Raw genomic sequence first — 22,486 nt, 5'->3', positions numbered from 1 at the left:
CATCGTGGTTCCATCTTGTTATATCTGTTTTTTGTTTTTCTCTTCCTATAGCTTCCCTTCTTATCTGTGCACCTTGGGACTTAAAGATTTAAGTTAACTGCTGTTAAATGTGGGGCTTTGTGGATTTTGAGCAAGGATCTGGTACCAACTCTGGCAACATAGTCACCCAAACGACATCTTACTCTAAAATTGATTCAAACTCTCTCCTCAGAATTTATCAATAGGGCAGGGAGATACTAGTCAATTAACTGCTGGATGAAGCAGGACTTGAATGAAAAGGTTATCCAGCACTGGAGCCAGAATTTCATGTTGGTTGACATGCAAGCAGAGAAAGAAAACAGCAAAGAAAAATGCAGAGGAGAGAGACCACCTGAATCTGGAAAGAAAGTAAGAGGATCTACTTTCTATAACCCTCTCCAGTCCCCTGAGTGGCCCTTGTGTGATATAAAGTCATTTGTTCTAGTGATCCCCTTTCTTTAGCTGGCTTGATTGCATTTGTTTTTTCTTTTTTATAACTAGACATGTCCTTCATAAACTGAGATTAATACAATTAATAAAATGAATTTGCAGGAACTCTCTGAATTAGTGACATATATTTCTATGCAAATAATATGCTACATTACATGGTCTTTAAAAAGATGTTCCAAAAGCTGTTTAATAGACATTTCCTATTATTTTTTTAACTATTCACTTATTAGTTCATATATATTACTAAAATAAATTTCAATCTAAAGGAGGTAAGTAATGTCAAATTATAAAACAGGAGAATAGAAATGATAAGATTGAACTGGACCATATAAAACCAAGGCAAGATTTGGGAGAGGCAGCCATTCCATTCTGGACCTTCTGTACAGATAAAAAGCATTTTGATCATGTACTGCCTTCTTAAAAGTAAAGTTAATAGACATATTCCAAGGATACTAGATAATAATGCTATCTTTAGGAGAATAACTGGCAACATACCCTATGAGCAATACATTTTAGAAGGCATTTTGAGGATATGACATGCACAGAATTAACACAAATGTCAAGGACTATACCCACAAAACACTACTTTCAGATGGCTTGTGCAATACAAAATTTAGCTAGGAGAGATCAAAGCAAGGAATATCCATGTGCCCATGAGTTGTTCTTCAAGTCAGTGACAAAAGGTTAATGACTAAGTCTTTCCCTATCCAGGCTAAAGCCACATCAGCTTAATATTTCACTCTTTTCTTTAGTTCCTCTGTATCTCAGATGACCTTTCAAGCTCTTCACTAAAATGTCCTTTAGGGACTTCATATTATGTCTTTCCTTTTCCTAAACAGCGTAGCACACCAAGAGAGGTATCAGAACTGTTGCATGATTAACTCCTAAGTCAATCTTTCTTCCATTTTTGTGAGATTTTTCTTTCCAAAGGAGAAAATTGATTGCTAAATATGGTGTTTGATTTCTACCGCCTATTAAACTTTAGCTTTGATAGAAAAATAATGGTCTGTCACATGGGCATATTTTGCACTGTAATTTCATCATTTTTTGACAATTGACATCTGAAAGAAAATGGTAAATGCCTTAATTTTAAGTTGATGACTCAACTGACTCAACCCAAATGGCAAAAAAACAATTTCATTAGTGATCTAAGAATAAAATAAATACTTATTGATTATTAGATTATGTTAGTACTTTTTAAAACTCATAAGATAAAATGATGACTCTGCTTTGACAGGGCTTAGAAAATCTTTCAAATACAATAACTCATATACTCTTTACTAATTATTTTGTTGCTGAACCTACCAATGGAGTTTGCTTCCAGAATTATCTACTTGATTCACTGACCTTGAAAACTCCTATTAACAGTACAGGCAATGAAGTTTGGGATTAACATATACAAACTACTATATATAAAATAGATAAACAAGGACCTACTGTGTAGCACAGGGAACTATACTCAATATCTTGCAATAATCTATAATGGAAAAGAATCTTAAAAAGAATATATATATATAGTGTGTGTTTGTGTATATAATGGAGTCACTTTGTTGTACACTTGAAACTAACACAACATTGTAAATTAACTATACTTCAATTTTGAAAATGGGAAAGAAAAACAGTATAGGCAACAAAAACATTAACCTAAGTCTATCTTACTAGTAATAAAATTTAAATAGGAATGGGTTAAATGACATTTATTTAACTCTTGTTCATAGTACTGATGTTTATGGTTTTTAAACCAGTTTTGAGCAAAAAGATCAATACTTCAATAATCAACTGTGCTGGAAACAAGAATCTAAGAATAAATAGAAATTTTGGATACATTTAGTTTCTTGAGTGTTATTATAGGTGTTCTATCACAGTAGAATACCATCACATGATACAAGTAAATGTTGTTTTAGAAAGGCTATTATAGTTTAGATGTGTTGAAATATATATATATACAAAATAAGCAGTGACAGAAGTGGACAGAGTCTGGAAGACAAGTCTGAGTGGGCTCCCATGTCAACATCAAGCTCTTCAGACAGTGTAGAGACACCAGAAATGAGACACAAGGTCATCATCCGTCTTTATTACCCAACCACCTCCTTTGCTCTGCCCCTAGCTCTTTTCATCCTTCATTTGGCTTTACTTTAGATGTCAGGAAACAGCCTCTGCATTCTAAAATTCTGCCTTACACTCTCTGGTTACCCAGACTCTCTCTGCCACACTGGATTTGTTCTCTGCCTCCATAGAAGCCCTAACACTTTGCTCTTATATAACACATATCATACAACATGAAAATTTGGCTCTTTTTCTTATCTTTTTCATACTCTGAAAGTTTCTTAAGGGCAGGGACTAAATTTTTTTTATCAAAATTGTGCTACTAATACACAGCCTGGCACCTAGGAAGCACGCAATAAAATGTTTGTCAAAAGTATTTATTGAAAGCTTACATATTAGATATTGTTCCTGACACTGAAGTTACAGTATTGAGCCAAAAAGTCTAGAGCCTTGCTTTCATGAATCTTAAATTCTAGTAGGGGAAGCAGAGCACACACAAGTAAGAAACATAAGAATTTCCAATAGCGATAAATATTATGAAGAAAAACAATATGATAGAGTCTGAAACTTTAATGAGGACAAGAGCAAGTTTTCTAGGGGAAAATCTTCCAGAGGGAACAGGAAGTCCAAAGGCCCTAATTTAGAAGGGAGTTTGAATTTATGGAGTAGCAAAACTAAGAAGGCCTGTGTGGGTACAAGAATAGTGGGTATATAGGAGAGTGATACCATAGAAGACTGAAAAGGTGGACAAGGACCAATTCATGAAGGGTCTTGAAGGGCATGGTTAAGGATCTAGACTTCATTCTAAGTACAATGAAAAGTCATTGAAGCATAGCACGGGGAGATCAGCTCGGTGCTTTGTGACCACCTGGAGGGGTGGGATCAGGAGGGTGGGAGGGAGAGGCAAGAGGGAGGAGATATGGGGATATATGTATATGTATAACTGATTCACTTTGTTATAAAGCAGAAACTAACATACCAATGTAAAGCAATTATACTCCAATAAAGCTGTTAAAAATAAATAAATCACACACAAAAAAAGAAAAGTCACTGAAGAATTTTAAAGAGCAGAATAAAATCATCTAGTTATGGTTTTAAAGGCTCACTTTGCCTCAATTTAAAGAATGAACTGCAAAAGCCAAGCAAGAAGACCATGTAGCATGTAATAAAAACTGAACATTCTGATTTTGGCTGACACCCTAAGAAAATAAGTACCAGCTACCCCATATTCCAATACAAGATGCTATATGGAACCATGCCCTTTTCAGGACTGAGAAAGGGGCAGGGGAAAACCAAGTTTTGTATCTCTTAGGCCTTCACCAGCTCAATATTATGACAGAGTTGAAATTGAAGAGGGTAGGAATCGGAAAAGAGGGTGAGGATGATCTTTGGAGAAAGTTACAGATTTTTGAGAGTTACCCCCCTTTCCTATGATGACGTGTGTCTGGAGGTGAGGGTGGTTTGTGCTTCCCCCTCACCTCAAACTGAGAGAGCGGAGCTTCAGTGAGACTGCTCAGACAGCATGATTTATGACTCCTGGAGTCTGGACAGCAGGGACTGGTGGGGGACCCACACCTGGAACAGCCTAAGGGTGGAGACTATTCACAAACTACTTCTCCACAAACCCAGCAAAGGTGGCTGCTTTGGGAATGGCTCTTTCTTGAGACAATGGACAAAAATTCATTTGACAAATATTGATTGAGCTCCTACTAGACATCAGGCACTGTTCTGGGAACTTGGAATATATCAATGAACAAAACAAAGATCCCCACATTCAAATCAATTTCATCCTAGTGGGTAGAGATAGACAAAAACTTTCATAATAAATAAGTATATAATATAGAAGATCATAAGTGCTAAGGAAAAAAGAAAAATTAAAGCAGATTAGGAAGATGAGGGAGGGGTACCATAAAGAGGAAGAGAGGTAAAGGCGGGTTGAAATATTAAGTAGAGTGATAGGAATTTTGAGCAAAGACTTGAAGGAAGTGATAGAGTTAATTAACCAAGTGGTTCTCTCAGGTAAGGCTATTTCAGGCTAAAGCAGCTGGCGCTAACTTGAGCCTGCATCAGAATCCTCAGGAGGTTTGTTAGCCTCAGGATCCTCCCCAGAGTTTGTTAATGCACAGATGCACAGGTTGCTGGGCTCCACTCCCAAAGTTTCCGATTCAGTGTCAGGGAAGGAAGAAGAATTTGCATTTCAAAAAGTTCCCAACTGATGCTTATGCTGCTGGACCGGGAATGGCACTAAAGAGTCACTGAGCTAGAGGAAAAGCTAGAGAATGTGCTAGATGTTTGCAGATGTTTCCCTGAGTGAGTGAGGGCCACTCAGGGAAGAGCTAGCTGGAGGCTTTCTGAAAGAATTTTACCCTGGGAGCCTACCTTCTGAGACTGGGTGCTGAGCAACAGAAAATCATGGGCTAAGGGAGAATCTAATTTCCCAATTGGTGTCTTCATTTGCCATTTGATTTTAGCTACTTTTCTCCTATTATCCTCAACTTCCTTGCTACTTTGTTCTCCCACAACAAGATATATAAGCTAACAATGTTCATTTTCCACTCTTATACCAGGGCTACTGAGCATTCTTGAAGAAAAACAGCACTGTAGTAAAGACTGATGCCTATACAGCTTTAAAGAATTCACAGAATTCTTTTATTTTCCTTTGCTCACCTCCTTTCCTACTCTCTATAGCAACTATGCCAAATGCTCATCATACTTTTCATGACCCCTGCCTCCTCCCCCTCAGCTATTCAAAGAAACAACAGAGTCTATGACACGTGAAAGCCTCCAGGTTTCTGCCATTTCCACCCGCTTCCCCAATACGTACAAGATCACATGTTCACTAGCTACAGACTTATTCCTTTCGTTTATTTTCTTCCTCCTGGTCTCAGATAACACCATACAAAGTACTTATGAAAGGATTTGACACAAACTAATGTGCTCAATAACTTTGTTTGCATGGTTAGTTTTTTAGTTTATTCCTTTTAAAAAAAACAGGTTACAAATGTATAATGAGTGTAAAATTTTAGAATCTCTTTCCAAACCCTGTTTCACTAGACACACATTTCTATTCCCTGGAGACAACCACAGTTTTCACCATCGGTTTCCGTATTTCTTTCAAAACTACTTGAGCAAAGACATCTTTGACAGTGCACAGATTATACAAGTATTTGAATAAGAAAGATGGCACATGTGTTCTGAAGGGTGTCACCACACAGTGCCAATAGCCTGTTAATTCACCTAAGTACTTTAAAACAAAAAAAGTAACAGGCTAAAGCGTAGCTTCTCTCTGTTGTTTTCTTCTAAGCTGTGGGAGTGTCACTGATCATAAAGGAATTTGTGGATGATGACTGTTTGGGGCTATCAAGAATCTTAGTTTCAATTTCAATCTTCAGCAGTATTTAAGGGAGAAAATACCTCTATTTTCATCCGGACAGTTAGCAGTTGCCTGTGTATCCTTCTGGAGAGATTCTATGTACAAATAAGCATGTGTATTTATAAATATTCTTTATGTTACAGGAATAGTAATATACTAGCCATACTTTTCTACACTCTGGTTTGTAACTTTAAAATATGTTTTGGAAATCTTTTCATATCAGAATATAAAGAGCTTCTTTGTTCATTGAAGGATATACATACAATAATTTATCTGTATTGATGCTCATATTTATTTCTCACATGTGGAAAATATTTACAGGATAAATTCTTAGAAATAGAATGATTGTATCAAAGATTATTTCCATATTGTCTCCATGGGGTTGGACCAATTTTTGTCAGCAGCATGTAAGAGTGCGTGCTTTTCTTCACTCTCAATTAACACACAGTATTTTTCATTCATTCATTCATTCATTCTTCATTCATCAAATATTTTTTGAGTGACTTTTGAGCCAAATTTTGTTCCAGGCCCAGAGATTAAAGCCTCTCTCCTCTTACATAGCTTATATTCTAATGAGGAAAGCCATAATAGACAAATGCCAGTTAAACTTTTTACTTTGCCTGAGAACTTTAGCTTCCTTGCTGCATAAATATGCCAACGTATCTTTGTGTTAAAAAAAAGAAATCAAATTTCTCAACTGGAGTTTTCATATATTTTTTGCCTTTCATAAAATTTCTAAATTTTATGTTTTCTTTACTTCACACTGACTTTCTCCCTTTCTTCATCTTCCATTCATTCTTTGAGGTGTTGTCTTCACCAATCCCTGGTGATTTTATAGACGTACAGGGTTTCAACTAATGTGTGAATTATAAATTAAATTTCCAGTCCAGGTCTGCCTTCTAGACAACTCCATGTAGGCTGTCCCATATGTTAGCCTCAATGTGTTTGAAACTATCCATTACTTTCACCATGATCCTATCCTTTTCCATGCCTCTCAAACTTCCTTTTCCTGTGTTCCATCATCATCCAACTGGTTGCCCATCACAGAACATAGCAGTCACTCTCGGCTCCTTCTTCTTCTTCAAGCTTCACCTCCTCCCAAACCAAATAAACTGTCAAATCTTGTCATATATTAAAAAGGGATTGGGCTTCCCTGGTGGCACAGTGGTTGAGAATCTGCCTGCTAATGCAGGGGACACGGGTTCGAGCCCTGGTCTGGGAAGATCCCACATGCCGCGGAGCAACTAAGCCTGTGCGCCACAACTACTGAGCCTGCGTGTCTGGAGCCTGTGCTCCGCAACAAGAGAGGCTGCGATAGTGAGAGGCCAGCACACCGCGATGAAGAGTGGCCCCCGCTTGCCGCAACTAGAGAAAGCCCTCATACAGAAACGAAGACCCCACACAGCCAAAAATAAATAAGTAAATTAATTAATTTTTTTAAAAATTAAAAAAAAAAAGGGATTTATCTCTCCCCATCCTCCTGTTTCATTCCTTAGCTGATGACTCATTGTCTCTCACCTAAACTACTTAATGATCTCTTATCATGACCTCTAATCTTTGCCTATCCTGCTTCCTATTCTCCAGTGGCTCTCTATGACCTCCTGGATTGTGGTATATATAAAGCTCTTACTTCCTGTCTGATTTTTCAGCCTCAACTATAATACTCATTCAAAGTATTTCCCTACCATACTCTTCCTGATATTTCTTCTCTGAAAACACCTTCTCTGCCGCCTACTCCCCCCAACCATCTGTTGACCCAATAAATTTAATCTTCAAGTCTTAGTTTAAACTCCAGTGTAAGGGCTTTTCTGCCCCTAAGTCCCAGGCAGAAATGCTGCAACTTCATATGAATAATCATGGCTTCTTTTTTAATACACTTACTAAATGCATGTATCACATAGTACTTTTCAGGTTATAAGTACTGGCTTCATTCTCGGGCTTTATGTGGTGGCAAAGGCATTTCAAGAGATCCAAGCTTAAATACTCACATGTGTCTAGTTGAAAAATAAAATTGAAAAAACAAAAATCCCCTTTCTGGAAACTCCCTTGTCTTTGGATTCACTTGTCTTTGGAGACAGGCCCACTACCAAACTGATCATTGTTAGTTGCAGTCATCGCCAGGGAATTATGACTTTTATTATCAGTCAGGTTCCCAACAGGAAATAGATAGCACATTCAAATTAGGATAATTCAAAAAGAATTTATTTACAAAGGGACTAATTACAAAGATGCAGTGTGGGTAGGGGAACCAAACGGGAACCTAGATGTCAGAATCCCACATGACCTGGACCCAGAGACAGGTCTCAATGACAACAACGCCACCTGTGCCACCTCGGCATGCTGGACAGCTCTAGAGCAGCAGGGCAGCAATTGCTCCTGCCCCTGCTACCACCTCCATCTCCTCAGCAGCCAACCAAGGAAACCAGCTGCCATGCAGAAACAACACACAGGCCTATTACCCACCTCAATGGCACCAATGGACATCTTTGCAGAACTCACAATCTCAAGAAGATTTCTTAACAGTAACAATGTTGTTCATCATGCAGAACCTCCCTCAACTACTGCTGAACTGACAGCAATGATATTCAAAACTCTGCCTGAGATTTTTCCATATTCAATATCTCTATTATCAATTCTCAGTAAAATAAGAGGGCAATTTTTCAATAGTTTTCTTGATTGACTTGGATTAATGAGATGATTTTAGAATGTATATTGTTAGATTTACTGCTTATTATAGTTTTTAATATTTTATTTACTGACTGGTAGAGAAACATTTCAATATTTTAAAATATTGAATTTCCAACAAATATGGCTGTTAATATCACTACTATTATAAAAAAGAAAAGATTTGTAAATATTTTTTTAGTGACTACTATAATGCACTTATCATCTTATCATAGTACAGTGATTCATATAACCTGGTACTGAGATCTTTGAAAAAATGTTTTATGGACCATACTCATTTTTATATCCAGAGTGCCAGCTACAATGCTGAAACTAAATAAATATTTGCTGAATAGGTGTATGTCTCTTTTCCCCAACTACTGATAAATAATTTACTCCTTGATGGCATGAATTGCATCTTTTATGCATATGTATCACACGTAGAACCTAACACACAGTGTTGCTTAATGAATATTTATTTTACTTATTTATTTTTTGAGTAGATATTCTTTTATTTTGTCAAAAAAGGTTACAATTTTCTGTGACTTTCTACATTCACAGAGCAGGTTAACACACATAGATTAAATTAATTCTGTTTTATTAAAATAATAAATATTTATTGACTGATGCTCAGAACTTAGGAGACAAATCAGGAGGTTCAACCACTGTGTTCTCTGATATTTTGTTATTCCATTCAGATGACAGTTCAGATTTGTCTATGTTAAATCACAATAGGTAATATATAAATCATATCATTTAACCATGTCATTCTGAAATAGCCAACCCACTATTTAGAATTTTTTAATAATTTTCTCTAAAACACATTACTTTATTATTATTAGTTCCGAGTACATGTATTAAAATAGTTTAAATCTAGAGATAATAACAGTTACTAAGATAGTAGTCACCATAGTTTTAAAAAGGTAAAAGTAATTGAAGCTACTGAATGAGAACTTGTTTTTTTAAGTTATAAAAACCTAGCTTAAAAATCTTGAAGAAGAGAAAAATTATTTGGTAGTAGCATTTCAATATTCTCAGATGGAAAAACATGTTAAGCCAAAATACATGAGTAGTTCTCCTTTCTAGTCATTCAGATATAGACAGATTTCTTATAATTATCTTGGGGCTGAATCTCAAGATATTACTGTCTTAACCTTACTTTGTGCTTCAATTTGTACCTTGGCAGTCTAGGATAATTTACTGTGTAAAAGAGTGACAAACAAGATATTATATTCTACAGCATTAAGTAAATCCAACAAAATAAAATTAAAATAGATATCCATTTTATTTAAAATCATGACTGCTTTGTACTTTATATTTATATGAAGCCAGTGAATATTTAGGTTAAATATGTCTCAGTCACTGCCTGTCTTACCCAAGTTTAAAAGTTAAGGGTTTTTTTCATATTTTAGTTGATAGCCTTGGTTACCCAGCAGACTGGAAGACCAGATTGCACTTGAGCAGAGCTCCAAATCATGGCTATATAACATCTGCCTTGTGTTCCAGTGCTGAACATTCTATAATATCATTAGTTAAAGATGACAAATCTACTACCCAATTTCAACTGACAGCAATTAAGCATTCACACTATGTTACTAGATTTCTGCTTCATTAATGAAGGTGCATTTCTAACCCTCGGAGTAGAGCACTCTGACTTGTCTGATTGGATTTCAGATCAGTGGCCACTATGTGTTTCCTCATATTTTTGAAGGGGGATGTCTATTGCCATTATCCTGTCCCTGACTTACTATTACATATTGGGGATTGGGGAATAGATAACTTGTCTTTTTAGTTCACAGGTCTCTGAATCAAGAGGCACTGCAGCCTAAAAGAGCCTCATCTGCTTCTTGACCTCATGCAAAACATGAGATTATGGACTTCAAGACTGGTGCCATGATTGGATGAGTTTGGGGTAGCCAGGAAAGAAGGTGAATGTATTTTGAGTATGAGAGAAACAGGAGTTATTGGATCCAGCAGACAAACTAAAGAAAAGGTAATCTTAATCTACAGGCTGAGAGTGAGACTAGGCCAGACATCTGGGAATCACAGGCACATCACCTAAATTGAATATGGGCAGAGTTGAAGCAAGAAGTGGTGGGAAGTAGTGAGTATTCAATGTCAGAACGAAAGCTGAGTTGACAAATCTGAGCAGAGTATATCAAGAACCAGAATTCAAGAGACTTAGAGATCAAATCCCAGCAGGCAGTGATAAAGAAATATAGAAGAGGAAATTTATACACATACATGGAAAATGTGAGCAATATTTTGTTGACTTTAGAAGTGCTGTGAAGTTTTTGTAAGGATCCACAGGGCTCTCTGTAAGCAAGTCTTCACTGGTCTGAAGGAGTTGGAGCAGTTCTTAACATTTCCATACCCTAGCCCTGGTATTACTTCTTAAGTTTGAAACTCTGCAATCCCAGGCTTTGAAAGTAACTGCAGTCTCTCCTTTTTTCATCCTCACACATTACCTGAGCCTACATTACACCTACTCCTTAAACTCATTAAGACCCTGGTCTGTGTCTTCATAGAATTGCCCTCCCTGGTCTGGTCTGGTCCTTTCTGAAACTATCATTGATCCAGCATCACCACTATCTTCTCTTGCCCTTTGACCCCACTTTGCATCCCATTCCTGATCCAATCCTGAGTCAATTTAATTATCTTTTTCTCTGGGATGTATAACCCATAATTTTGGATCCCTGATGGAGGATAACAAAAACCTAGGCCAATTTTATTCCAATGACCTTATAAAGTTCTAATTTCAGCTACGTTCTTAAGAGTGCTGTGTAATCTTTCTTATGCCTTCTCCCTAGAGAAGTGGCACCACTCTCTTCAAGCCGTATCTCCCTACCTGTGCACCTTACTATGCCAAAACGTAGATCTTATCCTTTCACTTACCTTCTTAAACATTTTGAAATGTTCTGATTGCATGTAAAATAAAATCCAGTTTCTTTATCATATCATGCCAGTCCCTTTATTGTCTTCCTCAGTTAACTTTCATCCCTTACTTGGTGCTAATATGCCTTTGCACTATCCACACTGAACTAATTCACATGTCTGAATGCATCCTGCATTTATATGCCTCTTAATTTGCTCATACTTCAACTTCAGCCTGGAGAGGTTTTCACTGTTTCACCATGGTATGATTAGTTCTCCCTCACCAGTATTCCTAGGACACTTTATACAAACCTCTATACTGCCCTTGTTGCATTGTATTATTGTATTATAATTAAGTATTTAGCTGTTTCACTACCATGGCAGTTTCTTAAAGACAAGAACAATGTGTTGTTTTGCTGTTTTGTCTTGAATGGGGCTAAGTTTGTTTGCTTGTTTGTTTTTTTGGTATCTTTTAGACCTAGCAGGTTAATTAGCCCATAAATAGCACTCGATGAATAGTTCTTAAAGGAATAAATGGGATAAAGAAATAGAATAAGAACAGAAGGGAAGACTCAAAGTTGGAAAGGCAGTAAAAAAAATTTGAAAACACTGTGAACACATCCCTACACATTTTGCACATTTACACAATTTATACATTTAGACCTGGTCCCTAACTTAAACATTCCCAGCAAGAAATAAGCAGTTGGGAGGGAGAATCAGGCCACGAGGACTCAGAAGGCAAGGTCTCCTCTATCACCTATCAATTGTGGATCTTAGGCTTCCTGAGCCTCCGTTTCTACATCTGCTAAATGGGGACACAAATGCCTACCCTGCCTACTTCACAAGAATGTGAAACCACACAAAACAAAGACCTTATTACTGTATGAGATGTAATAATAACTGAAGCAAACGTTATGTATTCTTTCTGTATTGTTTTTTAAAAGGACTTTCACATCTGATATATATTTTATTCTTTAACAGCTTTTAAAATAAATATTATTTTTCCATTTAAAAAAAGAAATAAGCAGTTCAATCTATTGGATATTTGCCTCCATTTGAATATACTTATTACTCTATAACAATCTTTATTTTACAGAAAAAGTACTTTATAGATCTCATGACTAGAACAGAGTTATTAAGTAAAGTAATAAATACCTCATAGACAGTAAAATGGTGATTAAAGGAATGGGTTTGTTCCACCAACCATTGGTTATGTTTCATTGCAAAGGACTTCATTAAATCTCTATACCTCAGTTTTCTTACCTATGAAATGGGAGATAATAACTGTACCTACCTCATAGGTTAGCAGTGAGGATTAAATGGGTTAACATATGTGAAGCACTTAGCATAGTTCCTGCAGAATTAAACACTCAGAAAAGATAAATATTATTATCATTTTAATTGGAGCAGCCAAATTGTGGGTTCTTACGAGATCTTGATAGAATTGAATTTTGCTTTCTTGCCTCTCTACAGTATTATTATTAAAGCTATTTGTGTATGACGCCCCCCAGGTTATTTACAATATAAAGTAAATTAAGCTATGCCCCAATGAGCTTATAGTTTAACCTGAATGAGAACCATACAGTGGACATCAAGATCAGGCATCTGAATATAAATCAACATTAGATTTAAAAAACTATGTGTAAGCGGAGAAGTAAAATACACCATGTGGCTAAATCAATACATTGACAAATATTCATGCTGAGTAAAGCCTGGGGAAGTTTTTCTCTCTTTGTTATTATCAAGAAGGCTACACATAAATGATGGGACTACAGGCTCTAATTACAGAATAATCCTGACTATTTCCCAGTGAATACATTCAAAATACAGAATACAGTTTGAGGAGAAATGTGTGTGACATAGTCTATGTCTAGTAACCCAGAAGTGGTCCCTAGCACCATGAGGACTCACTGTGGGAACTTAAGATGTAAAGGAGTAAGAAAGAATCTGATTAGAGGCCATGTCTGAATTAATGAAGGTAGATGGTTTATTGAAATTCTAATTAAGTGGCAAGGAAAATAAGACAAAAAGAAAAAGGAACCCAATTGTGATTGGCTGCATTTGTTTTCCTATTTTCTTTGTTTTCTACAAAAACAATTTTCACAAGATTAATTAACTTTCTAAAGTTAATAATGGAAAAATTTCTTGTAAAATGCAGTAGAATTTATATGACACATTTTGGTTTTTTCCCTTAGGATTAAGTACCATTTTATTGAGCCTAATTTAAATGCTACAGTGTCATACTTAGAGAAATCAGTTAATCAAATAATTCACCTTCTAGAAGGGGAGTTAACATGTCTAGAGAAGGGGGTCCAAGAGCTGCACAAAGTCAGGATTAATAATATTCAGGGAGTATAATTGCTTTACAATGTAGTGTTAGTTTCTGTTGTATAATAAAGTGAATCAGCTATATGTATACATATATCCCCATACACCCTCCCTCTTGTGTCTCCCTCCCACCCCTCTAGGTGGTCACAAAGCACCGAGCTGATCTCCCTGTGCTATGCGGCTGCTTCCCACTAGCTATCTATTTTACATTTGGTAGTGTATATATGTCCATGCCACTCTCTCACTTCATCTACAATAAAGATGTTAAAAAAAAAAAAAGGCTCAAAGATATTTGGCTTAAGTGGAAAAAACCTAAAGGAAAATTTTAGATAGATTAAAAGAGACCTTGTTTTGAAAGGGAAGAAAAGCCAGATGGCAGCAAAGACAGAATTCTCCCTGCCCTCTTCCTTTAACTTACCCAGTACTGGCAGGCTTAAGTAACACAACATATTAGCAATTTTGATAAGAAGGGACTGTAGCAGGAAAAAGAAACAGAGTTCTTTATAGAAACTATTGAATATTTACATTAAAAACTTGATAGAATTATTTCACAAATGAATATTTCAGTAGAGGCTTATTAAAAGAGAGGTTTTAGGTTTAAACATACATGAAAAGCAAAAATTACAGTTTAAAATAGGTGATTCATCAGCCTTCTTCAGCTTCTCAGTTTCAGAGGAATATTTTAGAAGAGATTGTCTATAAGCAACATAATCCATTGATTTGCTGCTACACCAAAATGTTTTTGCTGTACTCTTTAACTTCATAATCTAATAAAAAAGATAGGCTGTGGTCCTGATTCTTCCTACAGTATGAAGAGAGGCCTGTAAAATATGTCCCACCCCCTTTCATGCAGGATGCATCCTTCTATTAAGGACCTTAACCCTCCATGTTGCACCATGCAATGATTCTGCCCGCTTTCACCATTTGACTGCTGGTAAAAAGTATATTTTACTCTTTTCAACAAAGTTTGAATCCTGTTTTATCTCTGATTATAGTTAACACTTGTTTCTGCAAGATTAGCAAAATGATGACGATTGATGAAGTTCTGTAATGGGCACATGGATGTGTACTGCTTTATTCTACTTTGTGTTTGAAAATTCTTATAATAAAAAGTTTTTAAAAAAAATAGTCAGGGAGGCATCAGAAGAAAAGCTAGAGGAAGATCATTTATTTGAAAAATCCAGGAAATAAGAATGTGAGAAAGAGAGATGCTGAGAAAGTTGTACAGCAGAAATGTCAGAGCTGCTCTCTGACATTTATGAGAGGAACTCATAGAGGCTATAGCGGTGAAAGGATTAGACAAAGAGCTGAGGAAGAACTGTATTGATTACCCGCCAGAACCTGACTCCTTGGACAAACAGTATCAGCATCATGTGGGATCTTGTTAGAAATGTAGTTTTGAAGGCCTTGCCCCAGATTTACTGAATCTCAAACTCCAGAGACTGGGACCCAATAATCTGTGTTTTAACAAGCCCTCCTGGTGACTCTGAGGCAGAGTTCCAAAACCACTGGTTTAGAATTTCTAAGGAGATTGTAGCCTCCATTCTTTTTTTTTTTTTTTTGCGGTACGCGGGCCTCTCACTGTTGTGGCCTCTCCCATCATTGCGGAGCACAGGCTCTGGATGCACAGGCTCTGCGGCCATGGCTCACAGGCCCAGCCACTCCGCGGCATGTGGGACCTTCCCGGACCGGGGCACAAACCCGTGTCCCCTGCATCGGCAGGCAGACTCTCAACCACTGCGCCACCAGGGAAGCCCTAGCCTCCATTCTTTATCTGAAGTTGTCTTAGTTGCCTTTTACAAATGGGTAAGTGTTGATATAAATAACTTAGATGTACAACTCCTTTTCAATTACATATGGGACTATTTGTTTTATGGGTCTCATGTATTCAGATTTCTTCTGTCACTCAATTTGCTTAGGAGCAAGCCATGAGCACCTGCCTTCAATGAATATGAGAAAATAAAAATTAAATTTAGTACTGGTAACTCAAACACAAGTAGGATATTAAATATGCTGCACTCCAAGTTTTTATAATATATATATACATAATCTTATATGTATACACACACACTTCATAAGAAGCACTTGATATAAAAATATCAAGTATTTTAAATTATTGTTCTATCAGTTCCAATTAGTAAAACATAACCACTTTAAAGTAAAAATAATTCAAGGAATATAGAGGTACAATAATAGTTATAACTATAACTAAGAATAAAGTTTCAGGTTTCCATCTTTTCTCTGTCTTTTCCAAAGATGTAGGTAGCTACTAAAGAATTATTAAAGAGAGAGAAAAGTGCTGATTTGGAAAATAAAAACTATTTATAAAAACGATTAATCTTATTTAATTACACTCTTATTGCTTGTATTTGACTTGCAATTAAGTAATAGCATGGACTGAAGTAAAAATTATAAGCCATGTTTGGAGGGTTGCCTTTCAAAAGTAAGGTTACATGGTCATTACGATGGAGTCTTGTAAAGAACAATTTCCATTTTAGGGTGTGTGATGTTATGAGAGCTTTTCTTACTGGCAAGGTTCACCTCGTTCAGTGGTTTATTTCGGTCATATAGGTCATTATAATTATGGGCAGTGTTGTATGATTATTCGGTTCCAACTAGTTTTATTTTGTCTTTTTAAACCAAACTAACTACTTATATCCACAAAGACTACTAAACACTCTGACCTTTTCCTAATTTCAAAAAATGATCATGGAATGCTAGAAATACACTAAAAATATTTTAATTTTGTTTATTTTTCCTTTTATAACCTTTATATCCTGACATAAAATACATTGAAAGTTCCTTTAGTCTCCACAAGCCCAATGAAAATGTTCTCAGTGTAACTTTATGTACAAAATTGTTTATGATTTTGAATACTACCTTTAAAATGACATTTTCTTATATTACATTATATAATGCACAAATATATACTAATGACGTGCTTTTAAACTTTTTCTGCTGTAGACAAAGAGAAAAACATAGCTAATATTAATATAGGTTTTAAACACTTTTATAATAGTAGAGATTTTAGTGATAGGTTATTTTATGCATAAAAATTGTTTTACTTGAGCCCTATTTTAAGAAAATGTTTTTGAAGTTATTGTTTTTTACTGTTCTTATTGTATTTCTTAAATGTAAAGAAAAAGAAAATCTACTATCTGAACTCCATGTTTTTAATCCATAGACTATTCTGGAAAAAGATACATGTATACTTTAAAAAAAATTATTCTGAAAGGAAGAGAAAAATCTTTGAAGCCTTCTCTGAACTCTTTTTCCTCTCCTTTGTTACAGGTGTCCATTTTTTCAGCTATGTTAATCTTTTAAATCAAACAAAAAATGGATTTCTTAAACTCATCTGATCAAAACTTGACCTCGGAAGAACTGTTCGACAGAATGCCATCCAAAATTCTGGTGTCCTTCATTCTCTCTGGGCTGGCACTGATGACGACGACCATTAACTCACTTGTGATCGCTGCAATTATTGTGACCCGAAAGCTACACCACCCAGCCAACTACTTAATTTGCTCCCTTGCAGTCACAGATTTTCTTGTAGCTGTCCTGGTGATGCCTTTCAGCATTGTGTATATTGTGAGAGAGAGCTGGATTATGGGGCAAGTGGTCTGTGACATTTGGCTGAGCGTTGACATCACGTGCTGCACTTGCTCCATCTTGCATCTCTCTGCTATAGCTTTGGATCGGTACCGGGCAATCACAGATGCTGTTGAGTATGCCAGGAAAAGGACTCCCAAGCATGCTGGCATTATGATTACCATAGTTTGGATTATATCTATTTTTATCTCTATGCCTCCTCTATTCTGGAGGCACCAAGGAACTAGCCGAGAGGATGAGTGCATCATCAAACACGACAACATTGTTTCCACTATTTACTCAACATTTGGAGCTTTCTACATCCCGTTAACATTGATTTTGATCCTCTACTACAAAATATATAAAGCAGCAAAGACGTTATACCACAAGAGACAAGCAAGTAGGATTGCCAAGGAGGAACTGAATGGTCACCTTTTGGGGAGTGGTGAGAAAAACATTGGACTGGTCTCCACACCGTACATGCTAGAAAAGTCTTTATCTGATCCATCAACGGACTTTGATAAAATTCATAGCACAGTGAAAAGCCCCAGATCTGAATTCAAGCATGAGAGATCCTGGAGAAGGCAAAAGTTCTCAGGCACAAGAGAACGCAAAGCAGCCACTACCCTGGGATTAATCTTGGGTGCATTTGTAATATGTTGGCTTCCTTTTTTTGTAAAAGAATTGGTTGTTAATGTCTGTGAAAAGTGTAAAATTTCTGAAGAAATGTCAAATTTTTTGACATGGCTTGGCTATCTCAATTCCCTTATAAACCCACTGATTTATACAATCTTTAATGAAGACTTCAAGAAAGCATTTCAAAAACTTGTGCGATGTCGATGTTAGTTTAAAGAAGTTTATTATGAAAAGATTGGGGTTCTTTTGAGGTGAAGTAACTAAATGAGTGATAAAGAATAAAACATTTAAACTTTTAGAAGGACATAAAGCTGCTAGAATGATATTAATATATATTTTAATAGCAACATACATATAAAATGTATTGATTTAAAGACTTTTTTTGACCATTATTCTAGAGTATGTGAAATTAGAAAATAATTTATTGTTTATAAACAATATTTTGCCTATGCAATGTCCCTAAAAACTAACTGGAAATATATATATATATCATTATTAACAGTGATTTTTCAGGTTTATATCTTATAACAACTACAGAAGAATTTTCAATTAACAACATACCTCCATCCATAATTTCTACATAATCTTATTGTTTTATTATATGATGCTATTATTTTATAGACAAGATAAAATTCACCACAAAGCACACATTTCTCCTACCTAACCACTCTTGTCCCCTCTCCATCTTACCCTAGGCAAAAGAGGAGGGGGAAGGAGCTAAAAAATAAGACTCTGACTTAGTGTGACCAGAGGAAACATAAAAGTCAGAGGTTGATACTGTCTTTGTATTTTGATAGTAAGGAGTAATCATAAAATGAGCTAGGTACTGCAAAATAATTCTGGATACTGAACTTGTGCATATTTACCATATTCTTTTGTTTAATATGAATTCCTAGAAGAATATTTTCTTAATCATATATTATCAACATTTGAAATCAAAGCCTTACCCTAGTAGAAATAACTCAGGGAGGGTCTGGGGGTGGTGTTCTAATTTTGCCATGTTTAGGAATCAAATTTAAGGCACTAAGTACCCTACGTTACTTGCCATAGATATTATATGCCTGACTTTTTAAAAAATATAAGATATATTTCATTTCTGTTAATGTTAATAAGCTTAGTTGCTAACTAAAAAGTCTGTGATACTTTGTACTTCAGCAGCTATTTCCCTTTTATTAGAGAGAATGTAGTAGGAATTCTTAGACTTTTCACTGACTTCAAAAAAATCTCTAGTTTTCCAACTGATAGAAATGAATAAGCAAAGATGAATATTATACTAATTATATATATTATATATGTATATATCACCCAATTAGTCACTCTACAAGTTCAGTGAGCCAAAGCAATTTCATAAGTTTATCTACCATATTTATATAGGGATTTGAAAACAAAAGAACCATGCTTCTGAGAAGATTTCATTTCATTTGAACCAGCAAGGTCATATACCACCTTTTAATCCTACCATCAACCAAAATCATTTGAAAAAACAACACATTCCCTTTTATTCTAAGCTGTACCTTCATGTGTATTCTAAATATTCTTTCCCAGTGGGGTGCTTAAGAGTACATTACATCAATTTTTTATGTATCAATGACACATTACTCTCAATCTAACAAATAGTTACAGAACTTTAATTTTATATAAGGCATTGAGATATACTCTCAATGTATAGAAGATGTATAGAAGATATGGGAAATAATAAAATACTGTTTCTTCCTTTAACATGTTTACAATCTAAAAGGTGAAACAAACAACAAAAATATGAACACTATAATAGAAAAGAAAGAACAAAGATCAGCATGAAGGTTGTTTACCTTTTTGTGATTCAAAGGAAAAGCTGATCACATCTAGTTGAGAAAAATCAGGAAATTTTTGTAAAGAATGTATCTAAAATGGATATTTAATGAACAGCATTTGAGCAAGAGATTTGGAAGAGCATACTTCAGGTGGTGGCAACATAAAGATTTCAGACTGCATCCTGCAAGCATTTGATGGGACATGATCATAAAATAGCAATGAGTTTGGCAGCTATTCAGAATGACAGTAGAAGAGCTTAAAAGAGAAAGTGGCCATTATTCTGGCTGACTCTGAATGTCAGAAAAAGAAGTCTATAGTCAATTTGGTTGCTGTCTGTCAATGAGTGGTCACTGATGCTTTTTAGCAGAAATATTACAAGTTTAGGGCAATTCTAGAAAAAAAAATCTGTGTGGATTTGAGCAGAGAGAGTACTGGACATAATAACTTCTTGTTAGAAAGCAATTATTAATCTGGGCAAGAGGTGATAAAGTCCTGAACTTGATTCTGGCAATGGGAATGTAAAAGAAGAAATAGATGAGAGGTATTGTGGAGGTAGAATCTGCAGGTTATAGCAAATATGTTAATAAGCAGGCAGACAGACAGAAAGACATGAGTCACTAAGATAATTAGTTCTCAACTGAAATGAGGAACTCAAGAGAAGGGGCCTATTGGTGCAAAGGTGACTTCTCTTTTGGGTACGCTAAGCACATAAAGACATATCAGAGCTCACAGGCACTTACTGAGCAGTCTGGTCCAAGCAAAACTAACAAGTAGATGAGATTTATCTAAGGCTCCTGCCACTTCTTTTGTCCTCTTCTCTTTATTTCCCAGGGCCCATGTGCTGTGTTGACAGTCCAAAGCTTGATCGAGACCCTATCATTCTCTGCTTATTTCTCTTTCTCCTTCTCACCAAAATTTGATTCTGTGATTTATTTACCCAAAGACCTTGCTAAAGTTAAAATAATCTGTTAAATTACCTTATTTACACTCACCTCAGGAATGTATATATTTCTATTGGAGAACTCTAAGAGACACAGTCCATCAACCCAAAGGAAGAATTCTCAAGCAGGGTGAGGCTCACCCAAACGTACATACTACCCTCTACTCTGAGTTGGACTGAAGCTCAAATCTAGAAAAATAATACTCTAAGTGACAGGGAAGTCAGATTCTCCTTTAGAGCTCTCGGGAGAATCAAGTTTATTATTTCTTTGTGTTTAAAGCATTTTTTTAATCCAAGGGGGGGTCACAACACATTACAGTAATTATCACTTCATCTCTGGGTTTTCCCCACATGCTGAAGATACAGATCATGCCATTCCTCATGAACTGATATGAGTGATTTCTCTTTATAGCTTTAAAGGGTAGGAATGTAGGGGCTAAAAATCTGTAATTTGGACTGTTAAAAAAAATTTATGAAGAACAGATTGCATATAACATGATATGCTTCTCTGAATACCTAAGATTTATTCTCTCAATGAAATTTTTCCAAGTTACTAAAAGCTGAAGATTTCTACTGAGGAAAATAAATTTTCACATCCATAACAAATGTAACAATTTAATAATGCATATATTTAACTGATAAGGTAGAAGAAAATATATATCATAGAAAGTGGTTAAATATTAGATAATGAAGGTTAACTTCCTGTTACAATTTTAAATAGACCAGCACCAGAAAAGTAAGTGGAGGGTTTGTTTTTGCTCTGCTTCTTCTAAGTATTTTCAAATGAAGGATGTGTAAATGACAAGGTCAAAACACCAAAGAAAAGATAGGATGTCAAACTACTGAATACTAAATTCAGTCCAATACGTCTATCATTTGGCATAGCTATGTACAAATCATGTTTGAAAATTCACTTCTGTTTATGAAATATGGTCTTTTTTATAGGGTTGGGATGGGAATATGGATTCTCCACCCTAATTTTTTGTTTGCTTTGTTTCGTTTCACAATAGACCCCCCCAGGGTCAAATCCATGACATCAACAGTTTATCCTGGTAATGGCAGTTGATGGGTCAGCCCTTAAGTAGGATGAATTTCCATTTGAATCTCCAAAACCAATCTTCCTTTCATTTTTCTGGTGAACTTGATTCACCCCCCGCCCCCCCCCACCCCGGCTCCCACCTCAACCCCCTCCCTGTGCTCCAGGTTACACAAGTTCCCCGCTTCCAAGTGAAGAAAAGCTTCTTTGGGACTCACTTCCAAATTCTTCTAACAGTTCCGAATTTTAAAATTCCTTAGCAAAGCATAATCCCCATATTCTCAGGCTCAAACTTAAGCTTGCCCCTCTTTATCAAGAGCTTTGTGTCAAAAAGAAATAGAGAAAAATTGGAAGCCAGTTAACAGGACATGTGCTGACTTGCTCCACCAAATATCATGAAAAGTGAGAGTGGTTATTTGCTTCCTGCTGACATGATTTCTTCTACCTCAAGGAGCGAACAGCTTCCTCATGAATTTACACAGACATTTTTTGACTTGCAGTCAGAAAATCAGGTTTACTGTATTGCAGGAAAGGAAACTTGAAGGATTTTTCCTTAATATATTCTAAAGTCCTTCAAAAATAATCCTGCACAATTCAAAATGTGTCCACATTAAATTGTTTTAGAAAATGTGACTCTAATACCCTCCTAAAAACTCAAATGATTATATTCAGACTTTTATTTTGCCGGAAAATATTTCCAAAGGCAAATTAATATTTCTGTCATGAACAAAGTAATACT

General features: G+C 35.8%; 1 protein-coding gene across 1 annotated transcript; it reads left to right on the top strand.

The window, feature by feature from the left end:
• The first annotated feature begins 17,089 nt into the window (after positions 1-17,089).
• HTR1F (5-hydroxytryptamine receptor 1F) lies at positions 17,090-18,275 on the top strand. The gene has a single exon (XM_007126357.1). The coding sequence runs from the start codon at positions 17,090-17,092 to the stop codon at positions 18,185-18,187; it is 1,098 nt and encodes a 365-aa protein (XP_007126419.1). The 3' UTR covers positions 18,188-18,275.
• The last annotated feature ends 4,211 nt before the right edge of the window (positions 18,276-22,486 follow it).

Source organism: Physeter macrocephalus, chromosome 1, assembly GCF_002837175.3.
Source record: "Physeter macrocephalus isolate SW-GA chromosome 1, ASM283717v5, whole genome shotgun sequence".
NCBI classification, from domain to species: Eukaryota; Metazoa; Chordata; class Mammalia; order Artiodactyla; family Physeteridae; genus Physeter; species Physeter macrocephalus.
Note: the sequence above shows the minus strand (reverse complement) of the source record. Positions and strands in the feature narration are given on the sequence as shown.

Bases quoted from the DNA above. Each gene is read 5' to 3' on its own strand.
- HTR1F (XM_007126357.1), top strand. From the start codon at position 17,090: ATGGATTTCTTAAACTCATCTGATCAAAACTTGACCTCGGAAGAACTG.